This window comes from Elephas maximus, chromosome 20, assembly GCF_024166365.1.
Source record: "Elephas maximus indicus isolate mEleMax1 chromosome 20, mEleMax1 primary haplotype, whole genome shotgun sequence".
Taxonomy (NCBI): domain Eukaryota; kingdom Metazoa; phylum Chordata; class Mammalia; order Proboscidea; family Elephantidae; genus Elephas; species Elephas maximus.
The window spans coordinates 2766224-2794071 of record NC_064838.1 but is presented as its reverse complement, the minus strand read 5'-3'; the positions used below and the strand labels follow the sequence as shown (position 1 = coordinate 2794071).

General features: G+C 39.1%; 1 protein-coding gene across 2 annotated transcripts in view; it reads left to right on the top strand.

Annotated features, from left to right (window-relative positions):
- Nucleotides 1-26392, top strand: part of UBE3C (ubiquitin protein ligase E3C) — a 200002-nt gene extending 173610 nt beyond the window's left edge. The window contains exons 20-23 of one of the 2 annotated variants that reach the window (XM_049863367.1): nt 2822-3010; nt 3104-3170; nt 9203-9333; nt 24716-26392. In XM_049863367.1, coding sequence (XP_049719324.1) covers nt 2822-3010; nt 3104-3170; nt 9203-9333; nt 24716-24886 — 558 coding nt within the window. In that variant the 3' untranslated portion in view covers nt 24887-26392. The remainder of the gene's footprint in view (nt 1-2821; nt 3011-3103; nt 3171-9202; nt 9334-24715) is intronic. The other variant, XM_049863366.1, reaches the window with a different exon arrangement.
- The last annotated feature ends 1456 nt before the right edge of the window (nt 26393-27848 follow it).

The window sequence follows — 27848 nt, the reverse complement described above, 5'->3', positions numbered from 1 at the left end:
CCAGTGTCTGTTCATGTACTCTGCCCATTTCTTGATTGGATTGTTTGTCTTTTTATTGTTGAGACATTTTTAATTTAGATGAAGTCCAGTTTATCTATTTTGTCTTCTGTTGCTCATGCTTTTGGTGTCATATCTAAGAATCCATTGTGAAAAACAAGTTTTGAAGCTTTAGCCCTGTTTTCTTCTAGGAGTTTTATGGGTTTAGTTCTTATATTTAGGTCATTGGCCCATTTTGAGTTAATTTTCATATATGGCATGAAGTACAAGTCCAACTTAATTTTTTGCATGTGGAGATCAGTTGTCCCAACACCATTTGTTGAAAAGACTATTCTTTCCCCATTGATTGGACTTGGCACCCTTGCTGAAAATCAGTCGACCATAGATGTATAATTTTTTCTTTTTTTTATTTCTGGACTCAATTCTGTTCCATTGGTCTATATGTCTAAGGAGCCCTGGTGGCACAATAAACACTCGGCTGCTAACCTAAAGGTCAGTGGTTGGAACCCTGTAGCCACTGTGTGAGACAAAGATGTGGTGCTGTGCTGCTGTGAAGATTACAGCCTTGGAAACTCTGTGGGGCACTTCTACTCTGTCCTGGAGGGGTACTGTGAGTCGGAATCGAATCGACAGTACCTAATAACAACAACAGTACTCTGTGGGGCACTTCTACTCTGTCCTGGAGGGGTACTGTGAGTCGGAATCGAATCGACAGTACCTAATAACAACAACAGTACTCTGTGGGGCACTTCTACTCTGTCCTGTAGGGGTACTGTGAGTCAGAATCGAATCAACAGTACCTAATAACAACAACAGTACTCTGTGGGGCACTCCTACTCTGTCCTGTAGGGTACTGTGAGTCAGAATCGAATCGACAGTACCTAATAACAACAACAGTACTCTGAGGGGCACTCCTACTCTGTCCTGTAGGGGTACTGTGAGTCGGAATCGAATCGACAGTACCTAATAACAACAACAGTACTCTGAGGGGCACTCCTACTCTGTCCTGTAGGGGTACTGTGAGTCGGAATCGAATCGACAGTACCTAATAACAACAACAGTACTCTGTGGGGCACTTCTACTCTGTCCTGTAGGGGTACTGTGAGTCAGAATCAAATCGACAGTACCTAATAACAACAACAGTACTCTGAGGGGCACTCCTACTCTGTCCTGTAGGGGTACTGTGAGTCGGAATCGAATCGACAGTACCTAATAACAACAACAGTACTCTGTGGGGCACTCCTACTCTGTCCTGTAGGGGTTCTGTGAGTCAGAATCGAATCGACAGTACCTAATAATAACAACAGTACTCTATGGGGCACTCCTACTCTGTCCTGTAGGGGTACTGTGAGTCAGAATCGAATTGACAGTACCTTTTAGTAACAACAGTATACAAATAGTATCTTCTGTATACTTGATCGCAACAGGTTTGGCTTTGGATGTATATGTCTGTCCTTACACCAGTACTGCCCTATTTTGATTATTGTAGCTTTGTAATATGTTTCAAAATTGGAAAGTGTGAGTCTTCTGGTCTGTAATATTTAAAGCAATGTTTTTAGAAGATAGCATACCAACACAAAACATGCAAAGACAGAATGCCTTAAATTTTAAGGAAAGAGCCACATCAATGAAACTAAAATAGATCTGTGTGCAATAATAAATTTTGTGTAGTTTATTATATAAAATAATTAGTTTCTGACTGCAACTTAGTTGTTTGTAAAATAGGACTAGTAATAGAATATACATCATATGGTTAAGATGATTAAATGAGATGATGTATGTAAAGAGCTTAAAACTGCCTCTCTTAAAGTAAGCACTCCATAAATGTTACCCGTTATTACTACCCTGATAGATAGGCCAGGGGATGTATTACACAGCAGAGTTTAGCCCAGCAGGTTCAACCTGGTAGCCCATTTTTGAATGACCAGTGACAAAAGAATGCACTCCACATGTTTAAAGGTTGTCAATATGACCCACAAAGCCAGTACGTGCTCTCTGGCCCTTTGCGGAGGAGCTTGCTGGCCCCTGTCCTTAACCAGAGCTGTGCTCCATAAGGTTTCCAGTGACTGATTTTTTGGAAGTAGATTGCCAGGCCTTTCTTCTGAGGCCCCTCTGAGTAAACTCAAACCTCCAACCTTCTGGTTAGCAGCCAAGTGCATTAGCCATTTAGCCCACCCAGGGACTCCATCCCTATACCATACGGGCAGATTTTGTGGGTGTGATGATGTAATGATAAAAACTTGTTTTTTCTAACTGTTAACACACATAAGAAATTGGCTGATCAGTTATCTATAATTATCATCACTATTCTTTAAATTATATTTAAAGAACTTTACAGTAGCAATAACAATATAGAAATACAACGATAAATATATACTGTTTTTTACCTACAAATATGAGTAATCATTTTAATTCCTTAAGTTGTATTTTCTCCAAAATGAATCACTTTATTCTTTTCTGACTTACTTTGATCATTTGGTTCTCATCTTTGCTTTTTGTGGTTTGTCACTTTTGTAAAGGAAATTGCCAGGTTTACATTGCTGTATCATTCGTTAGTACTTTGGAGAAAGCAGGGGTGTGTAATGGTCTTAAAATTAGAATAAAGTGTCAGACTTTGGTGAGCCCCATTAGAGGTACTTCTGTAAATTTAATCTATATTGTGGTATGTGTGTACTAGTAGTACTACTTTTTACATAGATTTTTGTTTACAAAGAAGCTCAGTCATGTTTCCTTGAAATACTTGTTTCTTGCTTTTGTTTTACACATCATCATACATTTGAGAATTTTGAAATCCTCCCTTTTTTTTTTTTTTTTATATTCACAGGTAGTTGAACTAAAATTTGGTGGGAAAGATATTCCTGTCACAAGTGCTAACCGAATTGCGTATATCCATCTCGTAGCGGACTACAGACTAAACAAACAAATTCGCCAGCATTGTCTGGCTTTCAGACAGGGTCTGGCCAATGTTGTTAATCTTGAATGGCTCCGGATGTTTGATCAGCAAGAAATTCAGGTATAATACTTACTGACATTTTTTCACAAAACAAAAAAACTTGCTTAATTAAAATCTACTTCAAATTTTATGATTTGAACTTCATTTTTCCAGGTGTTAATTTCTGGTGCACAAGTTCCCATAAGTCTAGAGGACTTAAAATCCTTCACGAACTATTCAGGTATGTTCTCTCTTTGTTGCCGTCGGTTGCCATTGAGTCTGACTCCAACTGCTTATTTACTCCTGAAAATACTGCAAATGACTGTAGTTCCAAAATAATTTTTATTTAATTTTTTGTGTGGGTAATTCCTTTACATGGTTAAAAAATCAGAATGTATGATGTGATATTCCCTATTTGCCCCATTCCTAACTATCTCATCTCTGCCATAATAACCACTATTTTTAGTTCCTTATATAACTTTCTAGAATGTCTTTATGTATTTATAAGAAAATACAAATTAAATTCTTATTTTTGCCGTTTTTACACACTCTTCTACGTCTTATGTTTTGTTTTTTTCTTTTTATAATATATCTTAGAGATCTTTCAATATCAGTATATAAAGCATGTTCTTATATTTCTACACTGATGCCTGGTACCATATTTCATTTAACAAGTCTCTGCTAATAGACATTTGGCTGCTTCTAGTCTTTCACTGTTGTTTTTTGCTAAAAACAATGTTAGCAAAACAACAACAACAGAACAAAAAGAAAAAAAAGTGCTAGGGAAAAGACATTAACAATAAAAGAAAAAACTGAAAAAGCAAGCCATAGATGTGGCAAAAAATAGCCAGAATACATATCCTCTCTCCAAAAAGCAACTATATGGAGTCCCGAGATTCGGATTACAGTGATGGAAAAATCTCATTGATTAAGGGTAAGATTACACAGCTGTTAATGTAATTGTTATCAATAAGTTATACACCCGTAAAAAGTTGAATTGGCAAAAGTTGTGTGGTATGTTAACAACGAAGACAAAAAAAAAGAGTTGTTGCTGATGCTGCTATGTACAACCAAATACCTCATGGGATTTCCTTGGCTTAGAAGGTTTAGGGTCATCGTTTCCTAGCACATCCCAGTTAACTGACCTAAAATATCTTTAGTCCTTCGGTTCCACCTCCTAGTTCGTTGTATAGTGCTTGTGGTCTTAAAAGCTTGCATGCAGCCATTGAGGGCACAATTAGTCCCTATTCGCCTGGAGCAACAGAGGAAGAAGGAGAGTCAGGAATAGGAGGAAGGCGTGGAATGTGCGGCTAACCGCCTCCATGAACAGCTGCTCCCTTTTGCCATGATGGTGCCTGACTACCATTACTGAACATTTTGATCAAAGATTCTGTAGAAGACTCTTGATCAAAAGGGGGGAAATAGTCTTATTAAAACCAAACATTAGTTTAGCTTAATTGGTAAAGAATGTTTGCCTTGAGCATTCTGCTCATTTCAGAACTAATCTATATATGATCAGACTCACAACAGCAACCTGAAAGTTTAGATAGGAACCTTAGAGGGCAGTAAGTTTTTGTTAATAGGGGAGAAACAACTCAGAAAAGGAGGACGAGAATGGTTGGATGGCTCCAAGAACGTAGTCAGCGTCCCTGAGTTGTACGTGCAGAGACTTGAACTGGTGTGTGTTTTTGCTGTGTGCGTTCTCAACAACAATGAAAAATAATAATAAATTATCCTTAAAACCAAAAACCATTGCCATCAAGTCAATTCCAACTTACAGCAACCCTATAGGACGAAGTAGAACTGTCCCATAGGGTTTCCAAGGAGTGGCTGGCTGGTGGTTTGAACTACTGACCTTTGGATAAGCAGCTGAATGCTTAACTACTGTGCCACCAGGGCTCAAAAAAATTAAAAAAGATTTCTTTCTGGTTAGGAAAAAAATTAAAAGCTTTTGTGCATCAAAAGACACCGTTAAGAAAATGAAGAGACAAGCCACAGATTGTGAGAAAATATTTTTAAATTACATATCTGATAATGCATTTGTGTCCAAAATATATAAATTGTTACATATATAAACAATTCAATTTTTAAAAAATGGGTAAAACAAAAGGCTTTTTAACTAAAGAAAGTATTGAATGGCCAGTAGGCCAATAAGAGCATGAAGAGATGCTCAACACCATTAGTCCTTAGGGAAATGTAAATTAAATCCAAATGAGATACCACTGCACACCCACTAGAATGGCTATAATCAAAAAGTGAACAATACTAAGTGGGAGGGAGGATGTGGAGAAAATGGAACTCTCATGACTAGAGGGAATGTAAAATGGTAGAGCCACTACTTATTTAAAAAATTAAGCATAAACTTGCCAGCAGTACCACCCCTAGGAGTGTACCAAAGAGAAATGACAACATATGTTCACACAAAAACATGCATGCAAACCTTCATGGAAACATTATTCATAATAGCCCACAACTGAAAACAGTCGAAATACCCATCAACTGGTGACTGAGTAAGCCAAATATGTGGTACATCCATGCAGTGGAATACTCTTCAGCAATTGAAAGGAATGAACTGTTAATACAAAAACTTTATGGGAAGTGCTTTATCACCACTCTGATTCAGAATTGTGCTGAAGGTCCTAGCCAGAGCAATTAGGCTAGACAAAGAAATAAAGGGCATCCAGATTGGCAAGGAGGAAGTAAAGTTATCTCTATTTGCAGATGACATGATCTTACACACAGAAAACCCTAAGGAATCCTCCAGAAAACTACTGAAACTAATAGAAGAGTTTGGCAGAGTCTCAGGTTATAAGATAAACATACAAAAATCACTTGGATTCCTCTACATCAACAAAAAGAGCATCAAAGAGGAAATCACCAAATCAATACCATTCACAGTACCCCCAAGAAGATAAAATACTTAGGAATAAATCCTGCCAAAGATGTAAAAGACCTATACAAAAAAAAACTATGAAGTACTAGTGCAAGAAACTAAAAAGGACCTACATAAGTGGAAAAACATACCTTGCTCATGGATAGGAAGAATTAACAGAGTAAAAATGTCTCTTCTACCAAAAGCCATCTATGCATACAATGCACTTCCGATCCAAATCCCAATGACATTTTTTAATGTGATGGAGAAACAAATCACCAACTTCATATGGAAGGAAAAGAAGCCCTGGATAAGTTTAGCATTACTGAAAAAGAAGGACAAAGTGGGAGGCTTCATTCTACCTGATTTTAGAACATATGATACAGCCACAGTAGTCAAAACAGCCTGGTACTGGTACAACAACAGGCACATAGACCAATGGAACAGAATTGAGAACCTAGATACAAATCCATCCACATATGAGCAGCTGATATTTGACAAAGGCCCAGTGTCAGTTAATTGGGGAAAAGATAGTCTTTTTAACAAATGGTGCTGGCATAACTGGATATCCATTTGCACAAAAATGGAACAGGACCCATACCTCACACCATGCACAAAAACTAACTCCAAGTGGATCAAAGACCTAAACATGAAGACTAAAACAATAAAGATCATGGAAGAAAAAATAAGGACAATGTTAGGAGCCGTAATACAAGGCATAAACAGAATACAAAACGTTACCAAAAATAATGAAGAGAAACCAGATAATTGGGAGCTCCTAAAAATCCAACACCTATGCTCATCTAAAGACTTCACCAAAAGAGTAAAAAGACCACCTACAGACTGGGAAAGAATTTTCAGCTATGACATCTCGGATCAGCGCCTGATCTCTAAAATCTATATGATTCTGTTAAAACTCAACCACAAAAAGACAAACAATCCAATCAAGAAGTGGGCAAAGGAGATGAACACGCACTTCACAAAAGAAGATATTCAGGCAGCTAACAGGTACATGAGAAAATGCTCTTGATCATTAGCCATTAGAGGAATGCAAATTAAAACTACGATGAGATCCCATCTCACTCCAACAAGGCTGGCATTAATCCAAAAAACACAAAATAATAAATGTTGGAGAGGCTGCGGAGAGATTGGAACTCTTATACACTGCTGGTGGGAATGTAAAATGGTACAACCACTTTGGAAATCTATCTGGCGTTTTCTTAAAAAGTTAGAACTACCATACAACCCAGAAATCCCAGTCCTCGGAATATACCCTAGAGAAATAAGAGCCTTTACACGAACAGATATATGCACACCCATGTTTATTGCAGCTCTGTTTACAATAGCAAAAAGCTGGAAGCAACCAAGGTGTCCATCAATGCATGAATGGTTAAATAAATTATGGTATATTCACACAATGGAATACTACGCATCGATAAAGTGACATTTCATAGCATGGAGGAACCTGGAAGGCATTATGCTGAGTGAAATTAGTCAGAGGCAAAAGGACAAATATTGTATACGACCACTATTATAAGATCTTGAGAAATAGTATAAACTGAGAAGAACACATACTTTTGTGGTTACAAGGAGGGGAGGGAGGGAGGGTGGGAGAGGGTTATTTACTGATTAGTTAGTAGATAAGAACTACTTTAGGTGAAGGGAAGGACAATACTCAATACACAGAAGGTCAGCTCAACTGGACTGGACCAAAAGCAAAGAAGTTTCCAGAATAAACTGAATGCTTCAAAGGTCAGCGGAGCAAGGGTGGGGGTTTGGGGACTATGGCTTAAGGGGACGTCTAAGTCAATTGGCAAAACAATTCTATTATGAAAACATTCTGCATCCCACTTTGAAATGTGGTGTCTGGGGTCTTAAATGCTAACAAGCGACCATCTAAGATGCATCAATTGGTCTCAACCCACCTGGATCAAAGGAGAATGAAGAACACCAAGGTCACACGATAACTATGAGCCCAAGAGACAGAAAGGGCCACATGAACCAGAGACTTACATCATCCTGAGACCAGAAGAACTAGATGGTGCCCGGCCACAATCGATGACTGCCCTGACAGGGAGCACAACAGAGAGCCCCTGAGGGAGCAGGAGAACAGTGGGATGCAGACCCCAAATTCTCATAAAAAGACCAGACTTAATGGTCTGACTGAGACTAGAGGAATCCTGGCGGTCATGGTCCCCAAACCTTCTTTTGGCCCAGGACAGGAACCATTCCCGAAGACAACTCAGCAGACATGGAAGGGACTGGACAATGGGTAGGAGAGAGAAGCTGTTGAAGAGTGAGCTACTTGTATCAGGTGGACACTTGAGACTGTGTTGGCATCTCCTGTCTGGAGGGGAGATAGGAGGGTAGAGCGGGTTAGAAACTGGCAAAATCGTCACGAAAGCAGAGTCTGGAAGGAGGGAGCAAGCTGACTCATTAGGGGGAGAGTAAGTGGGAGTATGGAGTAAGGTGTATATAGGCTTATGTGTGACAGACTGACTTGATTTGTAAACTTAAAGCACAATAAAAATTATTAAAATATATATATATATATATTCTGGGAAGTGGAAGAAGCCAGATGCAAAGGGACTCCATATTATGTAATTCTGTTTATATGAAACATCTGTAAAAGCGGGTCAGTGTTCTCAAACTTGACTGTGGTGATGTCTGTCCAACTGTAAATTTGCTAAAATCGTTTACATGTGTGTATGTTTATGTGTGTATGTATACATCTCCCCTTTCAGTAATTCATTTGTATTGCTCTAAATTTGTACTCTAATCTTTATGTAAAGGCACATAACACCTAAGGTCACACTGTCCCCACTATCAAGTCATAAGTTTAAAAAATGAAATCAGTCTAACCTTTCCTTTGCCAAGAAACTGTCTTGGGTTGTTTGCATTACCCTATCTGTGCTGAAAGCTTATACCTTTAATGATTTTATCTATTCCAGTAAATAGATTTAAAATATTATCATACTCATTTTGGTGCCAATTAATGCACTTAAGGTTTTTTTATTGATGTTATTTCCGTGGTGTATTAACAGTGAGGGGACAATACATAGCAATTATTTTAGTCTTAGGGAGCACTTAGCTAGATTAAGAACCGTGCGTAGCAGTGTCTTTTGCTGCCGGTGTTCATCTTGTAGCTACGTGCTGTTCCTTATTCTGGCCTTGGTCTACTTTGATCCTTCATTAGTTTCTGCCTCTTGTACTTCACCCATGGTATCGGGGGGTAAGGGGTATACAATTGGCTTTCTGCCATGAGCTGCCCTCCGTCACTGTGACAGGCATGAAAAATGTGAATGAGACCCTCTTCTAAGTTAGTTGTTCTAGTGCGTTTAGGAGAATTCTGCTTTTACAGTTAGCTTGTTTTTAATAAACTATTGTTCATTGTACCGTAGGAGGCTATTCTGCAGACCACCCTGTGATTAAAATCTTTTGGAGAGTTGTAGAAGGCTTCACTGATGCAGAAAAGCGCAAGCTGCTGAAGTTTGTAACAAGTTGCTCTCGACCCCCTCTCTTGGGATTTAAGGTATACAACTTGCATGCCACTTCCTTTAAAAACAAATTGAAAGTAAGTTGCAGACATCATGTCCCTTCATTCCTTAAATGTCTCAGCACATATTTTCCACATTCCTAAGAATAAAAACATTCTTTTACATAAACACAATTAGCAAAAATAAGGAAATTTAACAGTGGTAAAATGCTGTTACATAATCCACTGGTCCTTGAAGTGTGGAACTGGGACCATCAGCTTCAGCATTACCCAAGAACTTGTTAGAAATGAAAATTTTCAGTCCCCACAGAGACCTCCTGAATGAGAAACTGGGGGCTAAGGCTCAACAATATTTGAAATGTCCTTCAGGTATTCTGGTGCTTTTTTAAAGTTTGAGAGCCACCAATGTAATCTAGAGTCCTTATGGAAATTTTGCCATTTTCCCATAATGCCCCCAGCCTAGTCTAGTCTAGGACGGCACATTGCATTTAACTGTCACGTCTCTAGTTTCCCACTGTCTCTACCTTTGATACCTTACAAAGAGTACAGGAACGTGATCTTGAGACTGTCCCCTGAATGTAGGTGTGTCTTGTATTGTCTCAAGATTAGATTCTGCTTAAGCATTTGTGGCAAGAATAGTACATTGGTTGGTTGTAACCACATCAATTTTCCACTGTAAAGTTGCTGTTTTTTTCTTTGCAATTAATAAGTAATTTGGGGAATGATTATTTTGAAACTATGCAAATATATCTTGTTCTTCATCAGACTTTCACCCAGTAATTTTAGCACCCATTGGTGAGTCTTACCTGGATTATTTATTTCTCTGAGAGTTGTAAAACATGATCATCCCATCTACATTTAATTGGAACAGTAAGGACAGCTGTGCTTTTCTCCATCCCTCCCTATCTTATATGAGTTATAATCTGGTTTTGCCAGTATTTGTTTTGATGCTCAAATTATCCCAAGTTTAGATAGTTGGAGCCCCTTCACACTGGTCCTATGTCTTTTTGAGATGCCATTATCAATTTTTGAGCCTTTGTGCTTCCGTGCACAAGATACTGTGGACTCATCTTCTGTTCCAGCTCTGGAATCTAAGGATTTTTCTAAGAATTCTTGGTGTGTTTGGACACCAGCTGTTCTTGCTTCTGGATCGTCTGCTTCTCAGCCCTTTCAGCAGACAAAGCTAGAAAATTGTGTGTGTGTGGTTTTTACTGTTTTAGTCACAGGTTCTTATTGATGCTTTCATTCTAACACCACTGAGTTGTTCCTTGCCTTCCCCTATTCCCCATTTCTATCTCCTTTCCCCAGCTAGAAGAACCCTGGCTCCCAGTATCATCAACATATTTACTCATTTGCTCAATCCTTCAATATACACAAAAGAATTTTCAGAATTCTACCACTATGAAAAGAAAGCCTAGTAAAATTCAGGATCTTTTTGTCTCTAGACTAACAGTATATAGTCTAAATACTGTCTTCAGAGGTTACATGGATTAATTCTTTTTATTTGTTTGGTTTTTCTTTAGTGTGATTGTGTATTTGAAATACAATTAAATTCACTTGTGTCAGTTTATATTCAAAGTGTGACTTCTTCCTGCTTTTCCCTTCCGTATAGTCCTCAGCAACCCTTTGGCATCTCAATCCTGATTTCAAAAACAAAATATTCCAATAAGTTCATTCCTTTTTTTTTTTAAACCTTTTGATCCTGTTACCTTTGTTTTTGTATGAAGAGAGAAGAAAGACTCAGAAACCTTGAGCTATTGAACATCAGCTTTCTCAACTAAAATGTGGGGGAAACGAGACGTGATGATCCCCAGGGAGGCTTTCCCCCAAAATTATGTGATTAGTATTAGCAAACATTTATCAGCCATCATTCCAAATGTTATCTAATTGCCTAATAATAAAATAATATTTTGTTAGGAAATGCTATGATTATAACCTACCTTTGATCTTAAAATTTAAAGGAAAGTTTTGGCAAAACATTGTTTGGTTAACTGTGAGAGTAGAGGCCTTAAATTTAATCCCTACGTGGGCCAGTTAGCATAATAATGTTAAATAATGCTCTATATCCCTTACTGTGTCACATATATGTGATATTGGTTAAAAAGGTGAGCAGGTGAGAGAATCTGGATGAATTAACACAAATGAGTTTTAAAGCTGACAGATTCACGCAGAGTCAGCAGCATTATCTGTCAGTATATAAAGTATTTCTTAATTTATTTTCCTTTCGTTACTGATAACAGTGTCACATTTTGGATGTTGGTGATATCTGAAGAAACTAGACTTGTTCTGTTTGATCTTGGCAATTAATATGGTCAGTTCTCTAACTGATATATAATAAAGAGGAAGAAAAAACAGCATTCCCAGTATTTGCACAATATGTTATTGTCCTCCTTTGAGGGGTCTTTGAAATGATTATAGTTCATTTAGAGGTTAGGATGGCAGTAATGTCTGTTATGACATTTTTTAAAGGAAAATAATTGAAGAGAAAAGATGTCCCAGCCTAATGTCTAATACTTTTTGTTACCTCCTCCAAGCCTGGGCACCCAGTTTATTCTATAGTATATGCTGTGGTGCCAAACTAAATTCTAGACAGGTCCACATACCGTAGACCACTTTCCCACCAAAATTTTGTACCACTTGCAAGGGTTAGGAGCCCTGATGGGGCACAGTGGTTAAGAGCTTGGCTGCTAACCAGAAGGTTGGTAGTTCAAATGCACTAGCTGCTCCCTGGAAACCCTGTGGGGCAGCTCTACTCTGTCCTGTAGGGTCACTAGGCGTGGACTTGATGGCAACAAGTTGGTTTTTTGGTTTCTTTTTTTTTGCTATTAGGGGTTAAGGAGCCCTGGTTGCGCAATAGTTAAGCATTGGGCTGCTAACTGAAAGGTTTGTGGTTTGAATTCACCTGCTTCTGCGTGGGAGAGAAGACCTGGTATCTTAGGCTGAGTTCTCTGTGCCGAAGCAAAATCAGTAAAGTGTATAAATACATAGAGATTTATATCCAGGAAGTGACTCATGTGGTTGTAGAGGCTGGAACATCCTAAGCCTGTGGGTAAGGATAGAGGCTTCTCTGAATTCGTGTAGCCACAGGGGCTGGTGAACCCAAGATGGGCAGCTCAGAGAGCAGGGCTTTTGCTCACGGGCTGTGAAGATTGACGAATCTCAAGATCGGCAGCCAAGACTGCAAGAATGTCTGCTTAAATTTGATACAGGCCATACCCCCAAGGAAATTCCCTTTCAACTGATTGGCTGCTCACAGCAGACCCCATCCTGGAGGTGGTCACCTTATATCAAATCTCGTCATGGAAGTGATCACAACATCAACTACCAAACCACTGAGAATCATGGCCCAGCAAAGTTGACACACAACCTTAACCATCACACCTGGCAATCTACTCTCATAAAGATTACAGCCTAAGAAACCCTGTGAGGAAGTTTTATTCAACCTATAAGGGTCGCTGTGAGTCAGAATGACTCAACGACACACAACAAGAACATTGAGGGTTAAACTCCCTTTTGCCTGTATGTCCCTAGCAATTACAGTTGTGTAGAGGGGTTTTTTTTTTTTTGTAGGCAGGCCTAAATGGGCAATCTCATAACCATAAGCTATTTACCTCTGCTGACCTGGGAGGGTGAGTTGCGGGAGATGTGAAACAAGGAGAGCCTAAAAAGAAATAGCCTGGACTCCAGCGTTGTATCTGTTGACTGAAGTTAATGGTACAAAGCAAAATTGCCACTTACCTAACTAGCCTGAGCTTGGGTTTCCAAATCAAGTCAAGCCCTTGCCAGGTTATCTAGCTCCAGAGTATAACATCTAACATCCAAGAGCGAACTTTCCTATTCCAACCCAAGGAATCGAAATCACTTCTGGTGCCAAAAAAAAGAAACAAGTTAGGAAACACAGTGTGAGGAGAAATGCACTGTGGCTGAAGCTGCCCCCACCTCAACCCCGGTTCCTCTGCAAGCAGCTGAGTGAAGAATATTAAAGATCACCTGCGCTATCTTTGGTTAAATAACAAGCCTACATAAAATAGGCCCTAATCAAGGTGAATGAATATTTTAAAAGTTCCAGCATGGGAATATGAAGAAATGTGACATGCACACGCAAGAAAATTAAAGAAGAAAAGAAATCGCTCCAAATTAACAAAAGAAAGAGCAAAATAAAACCATTGTAGAACTTAATGGTGTTAGAAGTCAGTGCCATGAGGAATAGAATAAAAACTGTAGAAAATCCTATAAGTGATATGGTGGACAGAATACAGAAGAAAAAGACCAAAATGTTTAGAGAAAAATAGTAGATACATCATAGACAAAGAGCCAAAATGCAGATAATCAGTATTCCTGAAGACGAGAACAGAATGAATGAAATTACTCAAAGATAGAAGAAAATGTTCCTAAAAGAAAGAAAAGCCTTAACCCATAGGTTAAAAGAACTAACTCTATTCCAGAAAAAATTAATAGACAATGAAGAACATCAAGCATCTAGGCAAAAACAATAGTTCAAAGGAAATAAGAATGAAGCTTGCCTTAAATTTGTACTCACAATACTGGAAGCCAAAAGGCAGTAGAACAGTTTCTCATCTTCAGCACTGTTGGCATTTTGAATCATATAATTCCTTGTTGTGGGAGGCTGTCTTGTGTGCTGTAAGATGTCTAGCAGCACCTCTAGCCTCTGCCCACTAGATGCTAGTTACCGCGCTCCCTAGTTGTGACAACGAGAAATGTCTGCAGATGTTGTCAAATGTCCCTTGATGGACAGAATCTACCCCAGTTGAGAATCAGTGAAATAGAGCAATATCTAGAGAACATCGATTTCTAAAAGGCTGTATAACCCAACCCATTGCCATCTAAAAGGCTGTATATGACCCAGTAATTCTTTAATGAGGCAAACTATCATTCATTTGCAAAAGAAACAAAACACCAGTGTCAAGTATATAGGAATTCAGGAAATACAGCCTCTGTATACCCTCCATGGAGTCCTCGTGGTGCAACGGTTAAGCACATGGCTGCTAACCAAAAGGCTGGCAGTTCAAACTCACCCAGCAGCTCTGTGGGAGGACCACCTGGAGATCTGCTCCCATAAAGATTACAGCCTAGAAAACCCTATAGGGCAATTCTACTCTGTCATACGGGTTCACTATAATTCAAAATCGACTCAATAGCACCTAAAGACAACAACAAATACACCCTCCAGTAAATCTACTTGAAGATATCCAACCAACCAAAGAGTAAATCAGAATGAAGAACAATGAGAAAGTTACAGTTTTTAAAAAATTATTGGTAGGCATTGTGTCTATTAATATATTGTCACATTTAAGCAACTAGAAATTACAGCCACAGAAGAGAAATTAATTTTTTTAATTATTTAAAACTTTCAAAACGAAAAGACATCTAGGAGAAAATCTTCATACTCTTGTTGGTTAAGGAGCTCTTAGATTAAACACCAAAGAGATAATTCATAAAGTAAAGTTGATAACTTCCACTTCATTCAATTTAAAACCTTTCTATGTCAAAAGACACCATCAAGAGAACAAACAGACAAGCCACAGACTGGGAGGAAATATTTTCAAGTCACGTATCTGATAATGGACTTGTGTTCACAATATATCAGAACTCTTACAACTCATAAGAAGACAGACAATCCAGTTTAAAAAAAAAAAGAAAGAAAAGATTTCAATAGACATTTTGCCAAAGAATATACACAGATGGAAAATAAGCACATGGAAAGATCCTAAAATTGTGAGTCATTGGAGAAATGCAAGTTAAGACCACCACTCTATACCCAGTAGAATGACGGTGTTCTCAAGAGACCAGTGAGGATGTGGAGAAACTGGAAACACTTAAGTGACTGCTGGCAAAGTTTGACAGTTAAACTCGTAATTACGGCCCAGCAGTTCTCCCCCTAGGGATGTTCTCAAGGCAGGTGGAAACACGTCCACACAGTGTTCACACAGAGGTTCATAGCAGCATTATTCATACTGGCAAAACGTTGGAAACAATCCAGTTGCCTGTTAACTAATAGATGGATAAACAAAATGTAGTATATCCATACAATGGAGTAAAAAAAGCAAAAAAAAAAAAATTTTTTTTTTTAATGCAGTAATTGTTCTTAGGTGCCATCTTGTCAGTTCCAACTCATAGCGACCCTATGTACAACAGAACTAAACACCCCACGGTCCTACGCCAACCTCACAATGGTTATGCTTAAGCCCGTTGTTGCAACCACTGTGTCAGTCCATCTCATTGAGTGACTTCCTCTATTTCACTGACCTTCCTCTTTACCAAGCATGATGTCTTTCTCCAGGGTCCGATCCCTCCTGACAACATGTCCAACGTATGTGAGACGTAGTCTCGCCGTCCTTGCTTCTAAGGACCATTCTGGTTGTACTTCTTCCAAGACAGATTTGTTCATTCTTTTGGCAGTCCATGGTATATTCAGTATTCTTTGCCATCACCACAATTCAAAGGCACTGATTCTTCTTCAGTCTTCCTTATTCATCGTCCAGCTTTCACATACACAGGAGGTGATTGAAAACACCTTGGGGGTCAGGCACAAGTTAGTCTTCAAGGTGACATCTTTGCTTTTCAACACTTTAAAGAGGTCTTTTGCAGAACATTTGCCCAGTGCAATGCATCTTTTGACTTCTTGACTACTGCTTCCATGGGTGTTGATTGTGGATCCAAGTAAAATGAAATCCTTGATAACTTCAGTCTTTTCCCCTTTTAGCATGACATTGCTTACTGGTCCAGTTGTGAGAATTTTTGTTTCATGTTGAGGTGTAATCCATCCTGAAGGCTGTGGTCTTTGATCTTCATCAGTAAGTGTTTCAAGTCCTCTTCACTCTTGGAAGGCCGGCTTGTGTCATCTGCATATTACAGGTTGTTAATGAGTCTTCCTTCAATCCTGATGCCCTGTTCTTCATATAGTCGTTTTTCAGATTATTTGCTCAGCATACAGATTGAATAAAAAAAAAAAAAAGGATGCAACCCTGACGCACACCTTTCCTGACTTGAAACCACATAGTATCCCCTTGCTCTGTTCGAACAACTGCCTCTTGATCTATGTACAGTTTCTTCATGAGCACAATTAAGTGTTCTGAAATTCCCAATCTTTGCAATGTTATCCATAGTTTCTTATGATCCACACAGTCGAATAAAACACAGGTAGACATCTTTCTGGTATTCTCTGCTTTCAGCCAGGATCCATCTGACATCAACAATGATATCCCTAATTCCACGTCCTCTTCTGGATCTGGCTTGAATTTCTGGCAGTTCCCTGTCGATACACTGGTGCAGCTGCTTTTGAATGATCTTCAGCAAAATTTTATTGCGTGTGATATTAATGATATCGTTCTATAATTTCCGCACTCGGTTGGATCACCTTTCTTGGGAATAGGCATAAATATGGATCTCTTCCAGTTGGTTGGCCAGGTAGCTATCTTCCAGATTTCTTGGCATAGACAAGTGAGTACTTCCACTGCTGCATCCATTTGTTGAAACATCTCAATTGATGTTCCATCAGTTCCTGGAGCCTTGTTTCTCACTAGTGCCTTCGGTGCAACTTGGACTTCTTCCTTCAGTACCATCGGTTCCTGATCATATGGTACCTCCTGAAATAGCTGAACGTCGACCAGTTCATTCTGGTATAGTGACTCTGTGAATTCCTTCCATTGTCTTTTGATGATTTCTGAGTTGTTTAATATTTTCCCCATAGAATCCTTGAATATTGTAACTCAAGGCTTGAATGTTTTCTTCAGTTCGTTCAGCTTGAGAAGTGCAGAGTGTATTCTTCCCTTTTGGTTTTCCATCTCCAGGCCTTTGCACATGTCATTATAATACTTTCTCTTCTTAAGCTGCCACATAAAATCCTCTGTTTATCTCTTTTACTTCATTGTTTCTTCCTTTTGCTTCAGCCACTCGTTGTTCAAAAACAAGTTTCAGAGTCTCTTCTGACATCCATTTTGGCCTTTTCTTTCTCTCCTGTCTTTTTAATGACCTCTTGCTTTCTTCATGTATGATGTCCTTGATGTCATTTCCCAACTCATTTGGTCTTCCATCATTAGTGTTCAATGCATCAAATCTATTCTTGAGATGGTCTCTCAATTCAGGTGGGATACACTCAAGGTCATCCTTTGGCTCTGTCAACTTGTTCTAATTTTCTTCAGTTTCAACTTGAGCTCGCATATAAGCAATTGATGGTCTGTTCCGCAGTCAGCTCCTAGCCTTGTTCTGACTAATGATATGGAGCTTTTCATCATCTTTTCCCATAGATGTAGTTGATTTGATTCCTGTATATTCCATCTGGCAAGGTCCATGCGTGTAGTCGCTGTTTATGTTGGTGAAAAAAGGCATTTGCAATGAAGAAGTTGTTGGTCTTGCAAAATTCTGTCCTGTGATCTCCTGCATCATTTCTGTCTCCAAGGCTGTATTTTCCAACTACGACCATTCTTTGTTTCCAGCTTTCGCATGCCAGTCTCCAGTAATTTATCGATAAATCCTGATTGCGTGTTTTGTCAATTTCAGACTGCAGAAGTTGGTAAAAATGTTCAGTTTCTTCATCGTTGGCCTTACTGATTGGTGCATAAATTTGAATAATGTTCGTACTAACTGGTCCTCCTTATAGGCCTATGGATATTGTCCTATCACTGACAGCATTGTGCTTCAGGATAGATCTTAAAATGTTCTTTTTGATGACGAATGCAACACCATTCCTCTTCAAGTTGTGCTTCCCAGCATAGTAGACTATATGATTGTCCACTTCAAAATGGCCTATACTGGTCCATTTCAGCTCACTAATGCCTGGGATATCAATGTTTGTGTATTCCATTTCATTTTTGATGACTTCCAGTTTTCCTAGGTTCATAGTTCTACATTCCATGTTCCGATTATTAATGGATGCTTACCTCTGTTTCTTCTCATTTTGAGTCGTGCCTCATCGGCAAATGAAGGTCCCAAAAGCTTTACTCCATCCGTGTCATTACAGTTGACTCTACTTTGAAGAGACAGCTCTTCCCCAGTCGTCGTCTGAGTGCTTTTCAACCTGAAGGGCTCATCTTCCAGCACTATATCAGACAATGTTCCGCTGCTATTCTTAGGATTTTCACTGGCCAAATGCCTTCAGAAGTAGACTGCTTGGTCCTTCTTCCTAGTCTGTCTTGGTCTGGAAGCTCAGCTGAAACCTGTCTGCCATGGGTGGCCCTGCTGGTCTTTGAATACCGGTGGCACAGCTTCCAGCATCATAGCAACATGGAAGCCCCCACAGTATGACAAACTGACAGATACGTGGGTAATTAAAAAGGATGAAGTACTGATACATGCAGCATAGATGAACTCAAACATTATGCTAAGTGAAAGAAGCCATACATAAAAGGACAAATATTGTGTGATCCCAGGTGTCTTAGACTGGGCTCTCTAGAGAAGCAAAACCAGTGAAGTGTGTATACAGAGAAAGAGAGATTCGTATCAAGGAAGTGGTTCACATGGTTGTAGAGGCTGCAGAGTTCCAAGTCTGTGGGTCAGGCGTCAGACCGGAGGCTTCTGTTGACTGACTTAGCTGCAGGGGCTGATGAACCCAAGAATGGCAGGTCAGGCAACAGGCTCCTGGCTCACGGGCTGCAGGAGCTGACAGATCCAAGATCAGCAGGTAAGACAGCAGGCTGCTGGCTCAAGTCCCAAGAATGGGAGGTGAGATGCAGGATCCAGAGTGAGCAAAAGCTGGCCAGCTTTGCCGGGAAGTGCATTTATATTGGATGCAGGCCACACCACCAAAAAAGCTCTCTTTCAGCTGATAGGCTGCTCATAGCAGATCACCTCATGGAGGTGATTACATCATTACATACCTGCCAAACTGCATCACTGCCAGACCGCTGAGAATCATGGCCCTGGCGAGTTGATACACAACCTTAACCATCACACTACATATACAAAATGTCTTTAAAAGACACATTTACAGAGACCGAGCCTAGAGCTGAAGGTAGGATAACTTTTTGGGGAAATAGAAATGTAGTAAAACTGAACTGTGGTGATCATTGCACAACTCTAGAAATTTACCAAAATCGTTGAATTGTGCATTTAAGTGGGGGAATTTTACAGTATGTTATACTTCATTTAAGCTGTTTTTAAAAACTGACATCGATAGATGAATACACAAATCCCAGTAAGTGCCATCAGAACTAGAGCAGTAAGGTCAAGAGGTGGGATAGAGGTTTGATGTAAGTGCAGAAATTTTATTTTTCGTAGGACATAAACCATTGGCAATTAAATTTTGGAACTAGTAAATAATGAAGACATACGTTTAAACCTATTAGTGAACAGTATGATTATTAGAACTAATGAGGAGAACTAATGGTGATGCAGTGGTTAAAGTACTCTGCTGCTAACCGTTCAGCAGTTTGAACCCACCAGCCACTCCACAGGAAAAAGGTGGGGCAGTCTGTTTCCCTAAGGAACTACGGCCTTGGAAACCCTATGAGGCAGCTCTACTCTGTCCTGTAGGGTCGCTATGAGTTGGAACCGACTCAACAGCGTGGCTTTGGTTTTTTGTTTAGAGCTAAAATCACTTCTCTATCTTCAAAGTTATTAGAGGGAGAAAATAACCACACAAAATAAGACAGACCAACTAGGATATAGGAAACAAAAGTAACATTAAGAATCATAAAAACAGAAACTAAAAACAAAAGAAGGCTGTACAACAATGAAAGTCCATGGGATAATCCTGTCTATTAAGAGGAAAAGACTTTCAGACTGGGTCATAGTTTTAAGCACTGGCCCACATAACCACATAGAAAAATTGGCTTCTATGAGTCTTGTGAAAATCAGGCAACAATCTTGAAAGAAATGACTTTGCTTTTAGGTTCCTCTTAAAAAAAAAATTTTGGGGGGGGGGGCTTATAGTGATGTCTTGCTGTGTTAGAGATCTAAAGAGCAGGAAGAATGCAAATGAAGTATAGAAATAACACTAGTAAGTACAGCCAATAAATTGTTATTTAACCAAACTTTTTATCATCTAGTGACTTCTTAAAAGGTCATAAATTGATTAAATTCCTATATGTTAAGATTTTAATCCAATTAGTGTAACTAGATTAATAACATATATTACGAGAGACATAATATCTTTAGTATCTTCAAGTTTCAAAAAAAATACCAAATCTAGAAAAAGAAAATTTTAAGTGGGGAACTCAGGGTGGTAATGAAGAGAGTGCTGACACAGTGCAGAGAGTACAGCCTGTGTCATGGAACAATTTGTGTAGAAACTGTTGAACGGGAAACTAATTTGCTCTGTGAACCATCACCTAAAGCAAATTTTAAAAAATGAAAAAGAAAATTAAGCTTCTTGGAGAGGAACTGTGGAGGACCTACTCCCATCAAAACAAAGTGAAAGACCCAGAGATTTTTGCCAGCTACTGGATAGTTGGAGCCCTGGTGGTGCTGTGGTTAAGAGCTCAGGCCGCTAACTAAAAGGTCGGTGATTCAAACCCACCAGCCTCTCCTTGGAAACCCTGTCGGGCAGTTCTGCTCTGTCCTTTAGGTTTGCTATGAGTCGGAATCGACTCGACAGCGACGAGTTTGGTTTGTTTTTTTTTTTAATAGTTAGTGCCAGTTATGTTGACAATGATAAAAAGTAAGTCTTCCTGAAAGAAATAGGTACTAGACGTTCTGCTAGTCAGTGGAAGAGTTCTTGATAAAATGCCAGTGTAGAAGTGCTAAGAATCACCCATACCTTTGTTTAGAGGGAAAATGTAGGGGTTTACATTCACTTTTAAAATCCCAAATAGAATTATAATGAAAACTCTCCTATCCCCTGATAACAATAACTTAGTGATTGTTGTACAGTGAGTAATACTTTTTTGGAAACCATGAGGCAGTCTTTCTATTTTGGACTTTTTTCAGTGATTCAACACACAGTAAATGTGAAATTTGATTCAGAGCTTTCCATAATAAGTATTCTTACAGTTGTCTTAAGTTAGGCACTAAATTTGGAAAAATCACCTTAATAGTCAGGCTTTCCTGTTATTCTGGTATGCCTAATGAAAGGGCTGCCGGAATTAATTCTGTTTTAAGAGGAGAGAATGCCTTTCAGTTGAAGGACTATAAATGGCACAGGCAGCAATGCATAATTCAAAAGTTATGGCACTCCTTAGTGCCAGATTGTTGGAGAAGAATAACATTTGTTAAAGCTAATTAAAGTTTAATATGTTTAATAAATGTGATTGTTACAGACAAAAAAATCATTAAAGTGCTATAGAAATTGTTCAGTTGCCATCAGGTCACATAATAAATTGATGATTTTTCTCACTCTGAATTAATGCAAATTCCCATTGTGCTGTATTTAATTATGCTCGAAATGGTGCCCTTGACTCAGATTTCAGTGAAGAACTTCATTTTTTTTTTACTTTTAAGGCTCAAAGTAGAAAATTCAATTAGCATTATGAAAGAAACGCTAAAATGTGGCATTTAACTACAAAATGTATTTCAGGCTTTCCATTTACCAAATAACTTTCCCAGCACTTACTGACCTCCGCCTTCAGAGGGCCTCTAAGCTCTGTTTCAGACATTTGGTGCTTCTTTTTTAGTTAAGCATTTGAGAAAACTATTACCCTCATGTACTCAAAATGCCTGATAATAAATGTAAAAAGTATTCTTTCTGGCTCTCTTTTGCTTCCTGTTCTAACATTTGTGTTAGAGATTTCAAGTAGCATATAAACTGTAATTAGGACAAAAAATAGCTTTTTCAGCCCATATTACAGGCCATATAATTTTTTTTAAAGGTTTATATTGGACTTAAGAATAGGGAAACTTAGCAGGTTGGTAATAAGACACATCGGTCTCTTCAGAGCATTTTGAGGTTTGGGCTGTTACTCAGTTTTGCCCACATCATAAAATATACTTTAAATTCTACATGCAGATGAAACAGATGAGGCGAAATGTACTTCAGATGAGGTGGGGGCGTGTCGAGCTTTGTGCGACAGCGCAGAGGCTCCAGGTGTCGCTCTGCCTTCTTCTCCTCTCCCTTTCCACACCATGGTCGGAGCCTAACTATTAGCTTTTATAGTGTTGGTACTGATCGTCTCATGGGCGTTTTTAATTCTTTGGATCCTGGTGGAAACAAGCCGTAGTACCTACATTGCATTTGTTGAATGCATGTCTTTCATCTTTAATCTCTCATGTCTTATCTCTAGGTTCCACCTCCTTTTTTCATTTCCCCCTTGTAATTTATCTGATGAAAAAACTCACTTGCTTCTTCATATATCCCGTATGCTGCCAGTTCTCAAGGATTATTTGGATTAGCGTTGTTGTTGTCAGGGACTGTTGAGTCACTTCCAACTCACAGCGACCCTATAGGACGGAGTAGGACTGCCTCATAGGCTTTCCACGGAGCAGCTGGTAGATTTGAACTGCCGACCTTTTTTGGTTAGCAGCCAAGCTCGTAACCATACCACCATCAAGGTTTGAATGTTCCTGTTTGGGCAGTAACAATATTTCACGGATAATGTTGTGTGCTTTACATTTCGTCCATCAGCTGCTGGAGACACAGTATTCTAAGTTGTCTCTTTGAGATGATGCTAAGGTCCATCTGTGGTTCAGATGTTGTCATCCTGGCCCGTCTGTCATCAAAGTCTTCATCGCCCTTTTGCTGAATGATTTTAGCAGCCATGTGTGATTACTGCCTAGAGCCATTATATCATTTCCTTACTTACTAGCTGGTATTTTCTACAAAGAAAAACTTCCCTCATCAGCTGTTTGGTTATCTTTATGAACTCGTGGGTTTTAACATCTGATGTGCTTCAGTCCATTGCAATTATTCTTTCCAATATTCAGATAGCCCCATCTTTGCCAGGGGCGTTCCTTCAGGTTGGCTCTTGAGTCTTTTTGACACAATCCAAGGAATTTTGATAGCTTTCTTGGTTTCTGGTATGACAAGATATTAACACTTATACTTTGCCTTATACGCTTCCTGGCCCACATCTGGATTCAGATGTTTGTCCAAGGAGCCTTGGTTCCTTTTATTGGGAGATATGCCCTTAGAGATCACAGTCTGGGCACTGGTTCTGCTCATTGCTGCTCGGTTGGCCATTGTTTCCATGCCTTTTCTGTGGACAGAACTGGGACGTAAGTATGGGTTTTCTCTAAGAGAAAAATACATCACAAGTTCAAACTAATATTTCCAATTCAAATTTAGACTTAAATGGTTTTTATTTGTTTGATTTTATATTTGAATCTCTTTTTAGCTCGTTAAGCATGCTTGATCCTGTAATACTATCTATTATAATAGAGTTATATACTATATAGTTGTACAATAACCAAATCCGTTGCCGTCAAGTTGATTCCGACTCATAATGACCCCACAGAATAGAGGAGAACTGCCCCACAGGGTTTCCAAGGGGTACTTGGTGGATTCCAACTGCTGACGTTTTGATGAGCAGCCAAACTCTTTACCACTGTGCCACCATGGTTTCCAGTTGTATCATAGTTATATATAATACTATAGTGGTCTTAGAGCAATATTTACTCTGGTAACATTTCTGGAAACAGTTTAAGATTTCTTTGCAATTGTAAAACACTTGAAATAATTCCTTTCTGTGTGATTAAGCTGCCAACCCATAAATAGGTTAATCTGTTTCATTTTGCTTTCAGTTTATAGAAATTGCTTTTTTCTCCCATTTTGATTGTATTTGTTGTATAGTTTTTTTTTTCATATATGCATCCACTTGGTTTCAAAGTCAAATGTACAAAACAAGACCCATTTGAAGAATCCAGCTTATTGTACTATCCTCTCCATCCTCTTCCTTCCCTTCCTCATAGGTAGTTTTTCACCTTTCCTGATTTTTAATATAAGCAAATATGTATAAATATTCCACCATTTTACATTTAAAACTTTTAAAGACAAAAAAATAAAATCTTTAGTGTCTCTTATCACTGAAAAGATTGTTTCCCATGAATGAATTTATCTGTGTGTTGTTTATGTATGAAGTATGTTGTTAGTTGCCATTAGTTCCAACTCCTGGTGACCCCATATACAACAGAACGGAACGTTGCCAGGCCCTGTGCTATCTTCATAATCATTGGTGTGTTTGAGTCCATTGTTGTAGCCAGAGAGCATCTTGAGTATCTTCCAAACCTAGGGGGCTCATCTTCCAGCACTATATCAGACAAGATTTCGTTGTGAACTATAGCGTTTTCGTTGGCTAATTTTGGGAAGCGTATCTCCAGGCCTTTCTTCCTAGTCTTAGTCTGGAAGCTGCACTCCCTAACCGCCCCCGCCAAAAAAAGCCAGTGCTCTTGGGAAAATGTCACAGCAACAATGACTTATTACTTATTGAAGCAAGCAAGATTTGCATGGTTGTTTGTGTTTTGTATTTTGTTTTCTTATTTAAAGTTATGGTTTTAAAAACCAGTGTCCTGTTTCTATATTGTTTTTCAGGAACTGTATCCTGCATTTTGCATTCACAATGGAGGCTCTGACCTGGAGCGGCTTCCCACTGCCAGTACCTGCATGAACCTGCTAAAGCTCCCTGAATTTTATGACGAGACCCTTCTACGAAGTAAACTTCTCTATGCTATTGAATGTGCTGCTGGGTTTGAATTGAGCTGAGTGGAAACTGATGTTGGACTGACACTCTGCAGAGAATTACCAGTACCTCCTACGTAAGCAGCAGCTCTGCCAGACCCACAGGGCTCTCGGCTGGATTTCTGCCACTCTCCTTTCTTCCAGATGCCCTCTTAAGTTCCTCTCTTCCGTCCTTTTTTCCATCATTTCTTCCTTCCTTAATTTTTTAAATGGTTTTTATTAAGTCATGGTCATTTATTTAGATGGACATTGCTTCTCAAATAACATAAACAATATTACGTGCCACGTGGCTGCTTTAGTGATTTTGCCAAGAAGAGCACAGTTTTAAGACAACTCAGTGAAATTAACCAAAGATGAAGCTTTGGCTTTGTGCTGATCAAATTGTAAACACCTTCCTAAGCTGGCAGCACACCTGCAAAATGCAGCACGTCGCTTACTGTGTTAAGACTGGGCTCCACGAGCTACAGAGAAAATACTTGTTGAGATACAGGGTCGGAGGGGTTGAGAATGCTTACTTCCAGGGGGCCCCCGTGCTTCTCACGTGGCTGAATTGTTTACAAGCCTACTTGTTAAAACGGAAGGCCTTTTTTTTTCCTGCTGCCTTTTCCCAAAGTGGTTAGGTTTGAAAAATAGGTAACAATGATAATATATTATTTGTGTGTTTTAAGCCATTTCCCAAACAGGGGGCTAGCATGCTTATTTTAAATATAACATTGACCCACATCATGATGCTTTAGATGTCCCTTCATGTGGATGTGAGACATACAAGTCACTCACCGTTAGACTTCGGTCTCCACTTCGTGCCTGTAGAGCTTTGGAGAAGGGGGCGGGTCTCTCTCCAGTTCCTCTGGCAGATATGTTACCTTCAATAAGTAATGATTTGGAGGAGATATACATTGTAACATCTATTAAAAGTCATTTAAACCAAAGTAGCGGGCTTTATTCTTGGTATCTGAAGCCTGCCCTGGCCAGCTTCTTTCCATGACTTCACTCCCCTTCCTTATCACTTTGGTCTGTGCAAACCAGCCTCACTAAGACATTAGTTGGTTAAGTTACCATGCTTTTGCACCCTTCTGCTTCCTCGAGTGGTGCTGCTTGACACGTCGATGGGGGAGTTACTGAACGTGTTTCCAGGGAAGAAAGAACATTTGCTGATTCTCTAGTAATAAGGCACTTTATCAGGACCTGGTTTGTGTTGCTCTGATTTCTGTCACTCCAGATGGAAAGCATTTCAAAACGCCAACTCTGACAGCACAGCGATCCTTTGCTAATGTTGGGGGGAAGGAATCCGAGTTCCTCATCTCTCCTTTGTCAGCTGTTCTGCTGTCACTGGAGGCTCTGTTGGATGTCATATTTAATAGACCGTAATTAGCAATATACTGTACTTCTAAATGCAGGAAAACTGAATGACACTTTTAAGACGATGACCATTATCAAAACAAAATGTATAATTTCTTAATTTGAATAATAAATTAAGTGTTTAAGTGCTATTTGTAGTCTTGATATACAAAAATAAAATAACTAGGGTTTTGTCTTTGGTTTTATTTTTACCTTAGGTTGTTTTATGTTCTGTATCTTCTTTACTTATTAATTTGTATATTTTATTACTCATATTTTGAAAGTGGAATATTTGGGGATGAAGAAAAATTGGCAATTACACTTTCGTTTTTTTCTCAGCTATTTTGAGCTTATTTATTTATTTGTATGTTCCAGTGGTTAAATATTTGCATTAAATTTTTTTTTCCCCCAAGATTGTATTGTCATACCCCAAATCATTGTGGTTATATCCTTCCCTAGTGAAACCACAGCTTTTAAGTATTAACTAGGTTTATCACAGGTGTTTAAAATACCCTCAGTCAGTACAAAATAATAATATTCAAATCATATATACCATAGATTATCGTCTGAAATAGCCTTTACAAAAAAAGAGAGAGAGACGTGCTGTAAGCAGGTGAACCTATAAGATGAATATTGCCACCGTACACAGCTGTGCAAAGGTTTTCCCCCGTCCTGGTTGCCTGAGGAGCCACGATTCCACTGTCAGTAACTGTCGTCTTCCAGGTCTCTTGTCAGGCTTAGCATGAAGTTTCTGAGAAACTATTCCTGAAGGAACATTCTCCATTTTATCAATATTTTGTTTGTTTTCTCCACATTCTGTTCTGTTTATTGCTAGTAATTTTGTATCAGACCTAAATGTGTCTTTGTTTTCATGTCCTTTGTAAGCTCAATAGGGCAGCAGGATCAAACCACAGTGTTCAAACAACTTTAGTGCTGCTAAAATATTGAAGACCAGTTTATTCGAAAGTTAAGTGTGTTAAAAACAAGTGACACGATCCCTGCCAGGCACGGACACACAGTTTCTTCAGTCAGACATTATATTTTCCCGATATTTACAGTTATTAACATAGAGGAGGCGGTACAAAATAACATGTCAAACATATAAATGCTCGTTAGATTTGGAGTACCGGCAGGGTTAAGGTGGGGTGAATTATTCAGGAAAACTTCTTGAAGAAGTGAGTTATGAAGCTGAAATTTTTTTTAATTCTTTTATTGTACTTTAGGTGAAGGTTTACAGAGCAAGTTATTAGTTTCCCGTTCAATAGTTTACACACGAATTGTTCGGTGACACTGGTTGCAGCCTCCGCAGTGTGTCAGCACTCTCCCCATGACCACCCTGAGTTCCACGTCTCCATTCGTGTGGGTTTCCTGCCCCTTGCTGCTTCCTCATCTTTGCTTTTGGACTTATGCTGCCCTGTTGGTCTCATATAGGTGATCGTTCTGAGGAGTACTCCCTCATGTGTGTTTCTTTTTATCCACAGGCCTATTATTAGGTTGAAAGGTAATCTCTGGGAACGGCTTCAGTTCCAAGTTAGAAGGGTACCTAAGGGCTGTAGTCTCAGGGGTTCCTCCAGTCTCAGACCAGTAAATCTAACCTTTTTTATGAATTTGAATTTTGTTCTACAATTTTTTTCTGCTCTAACCGAGA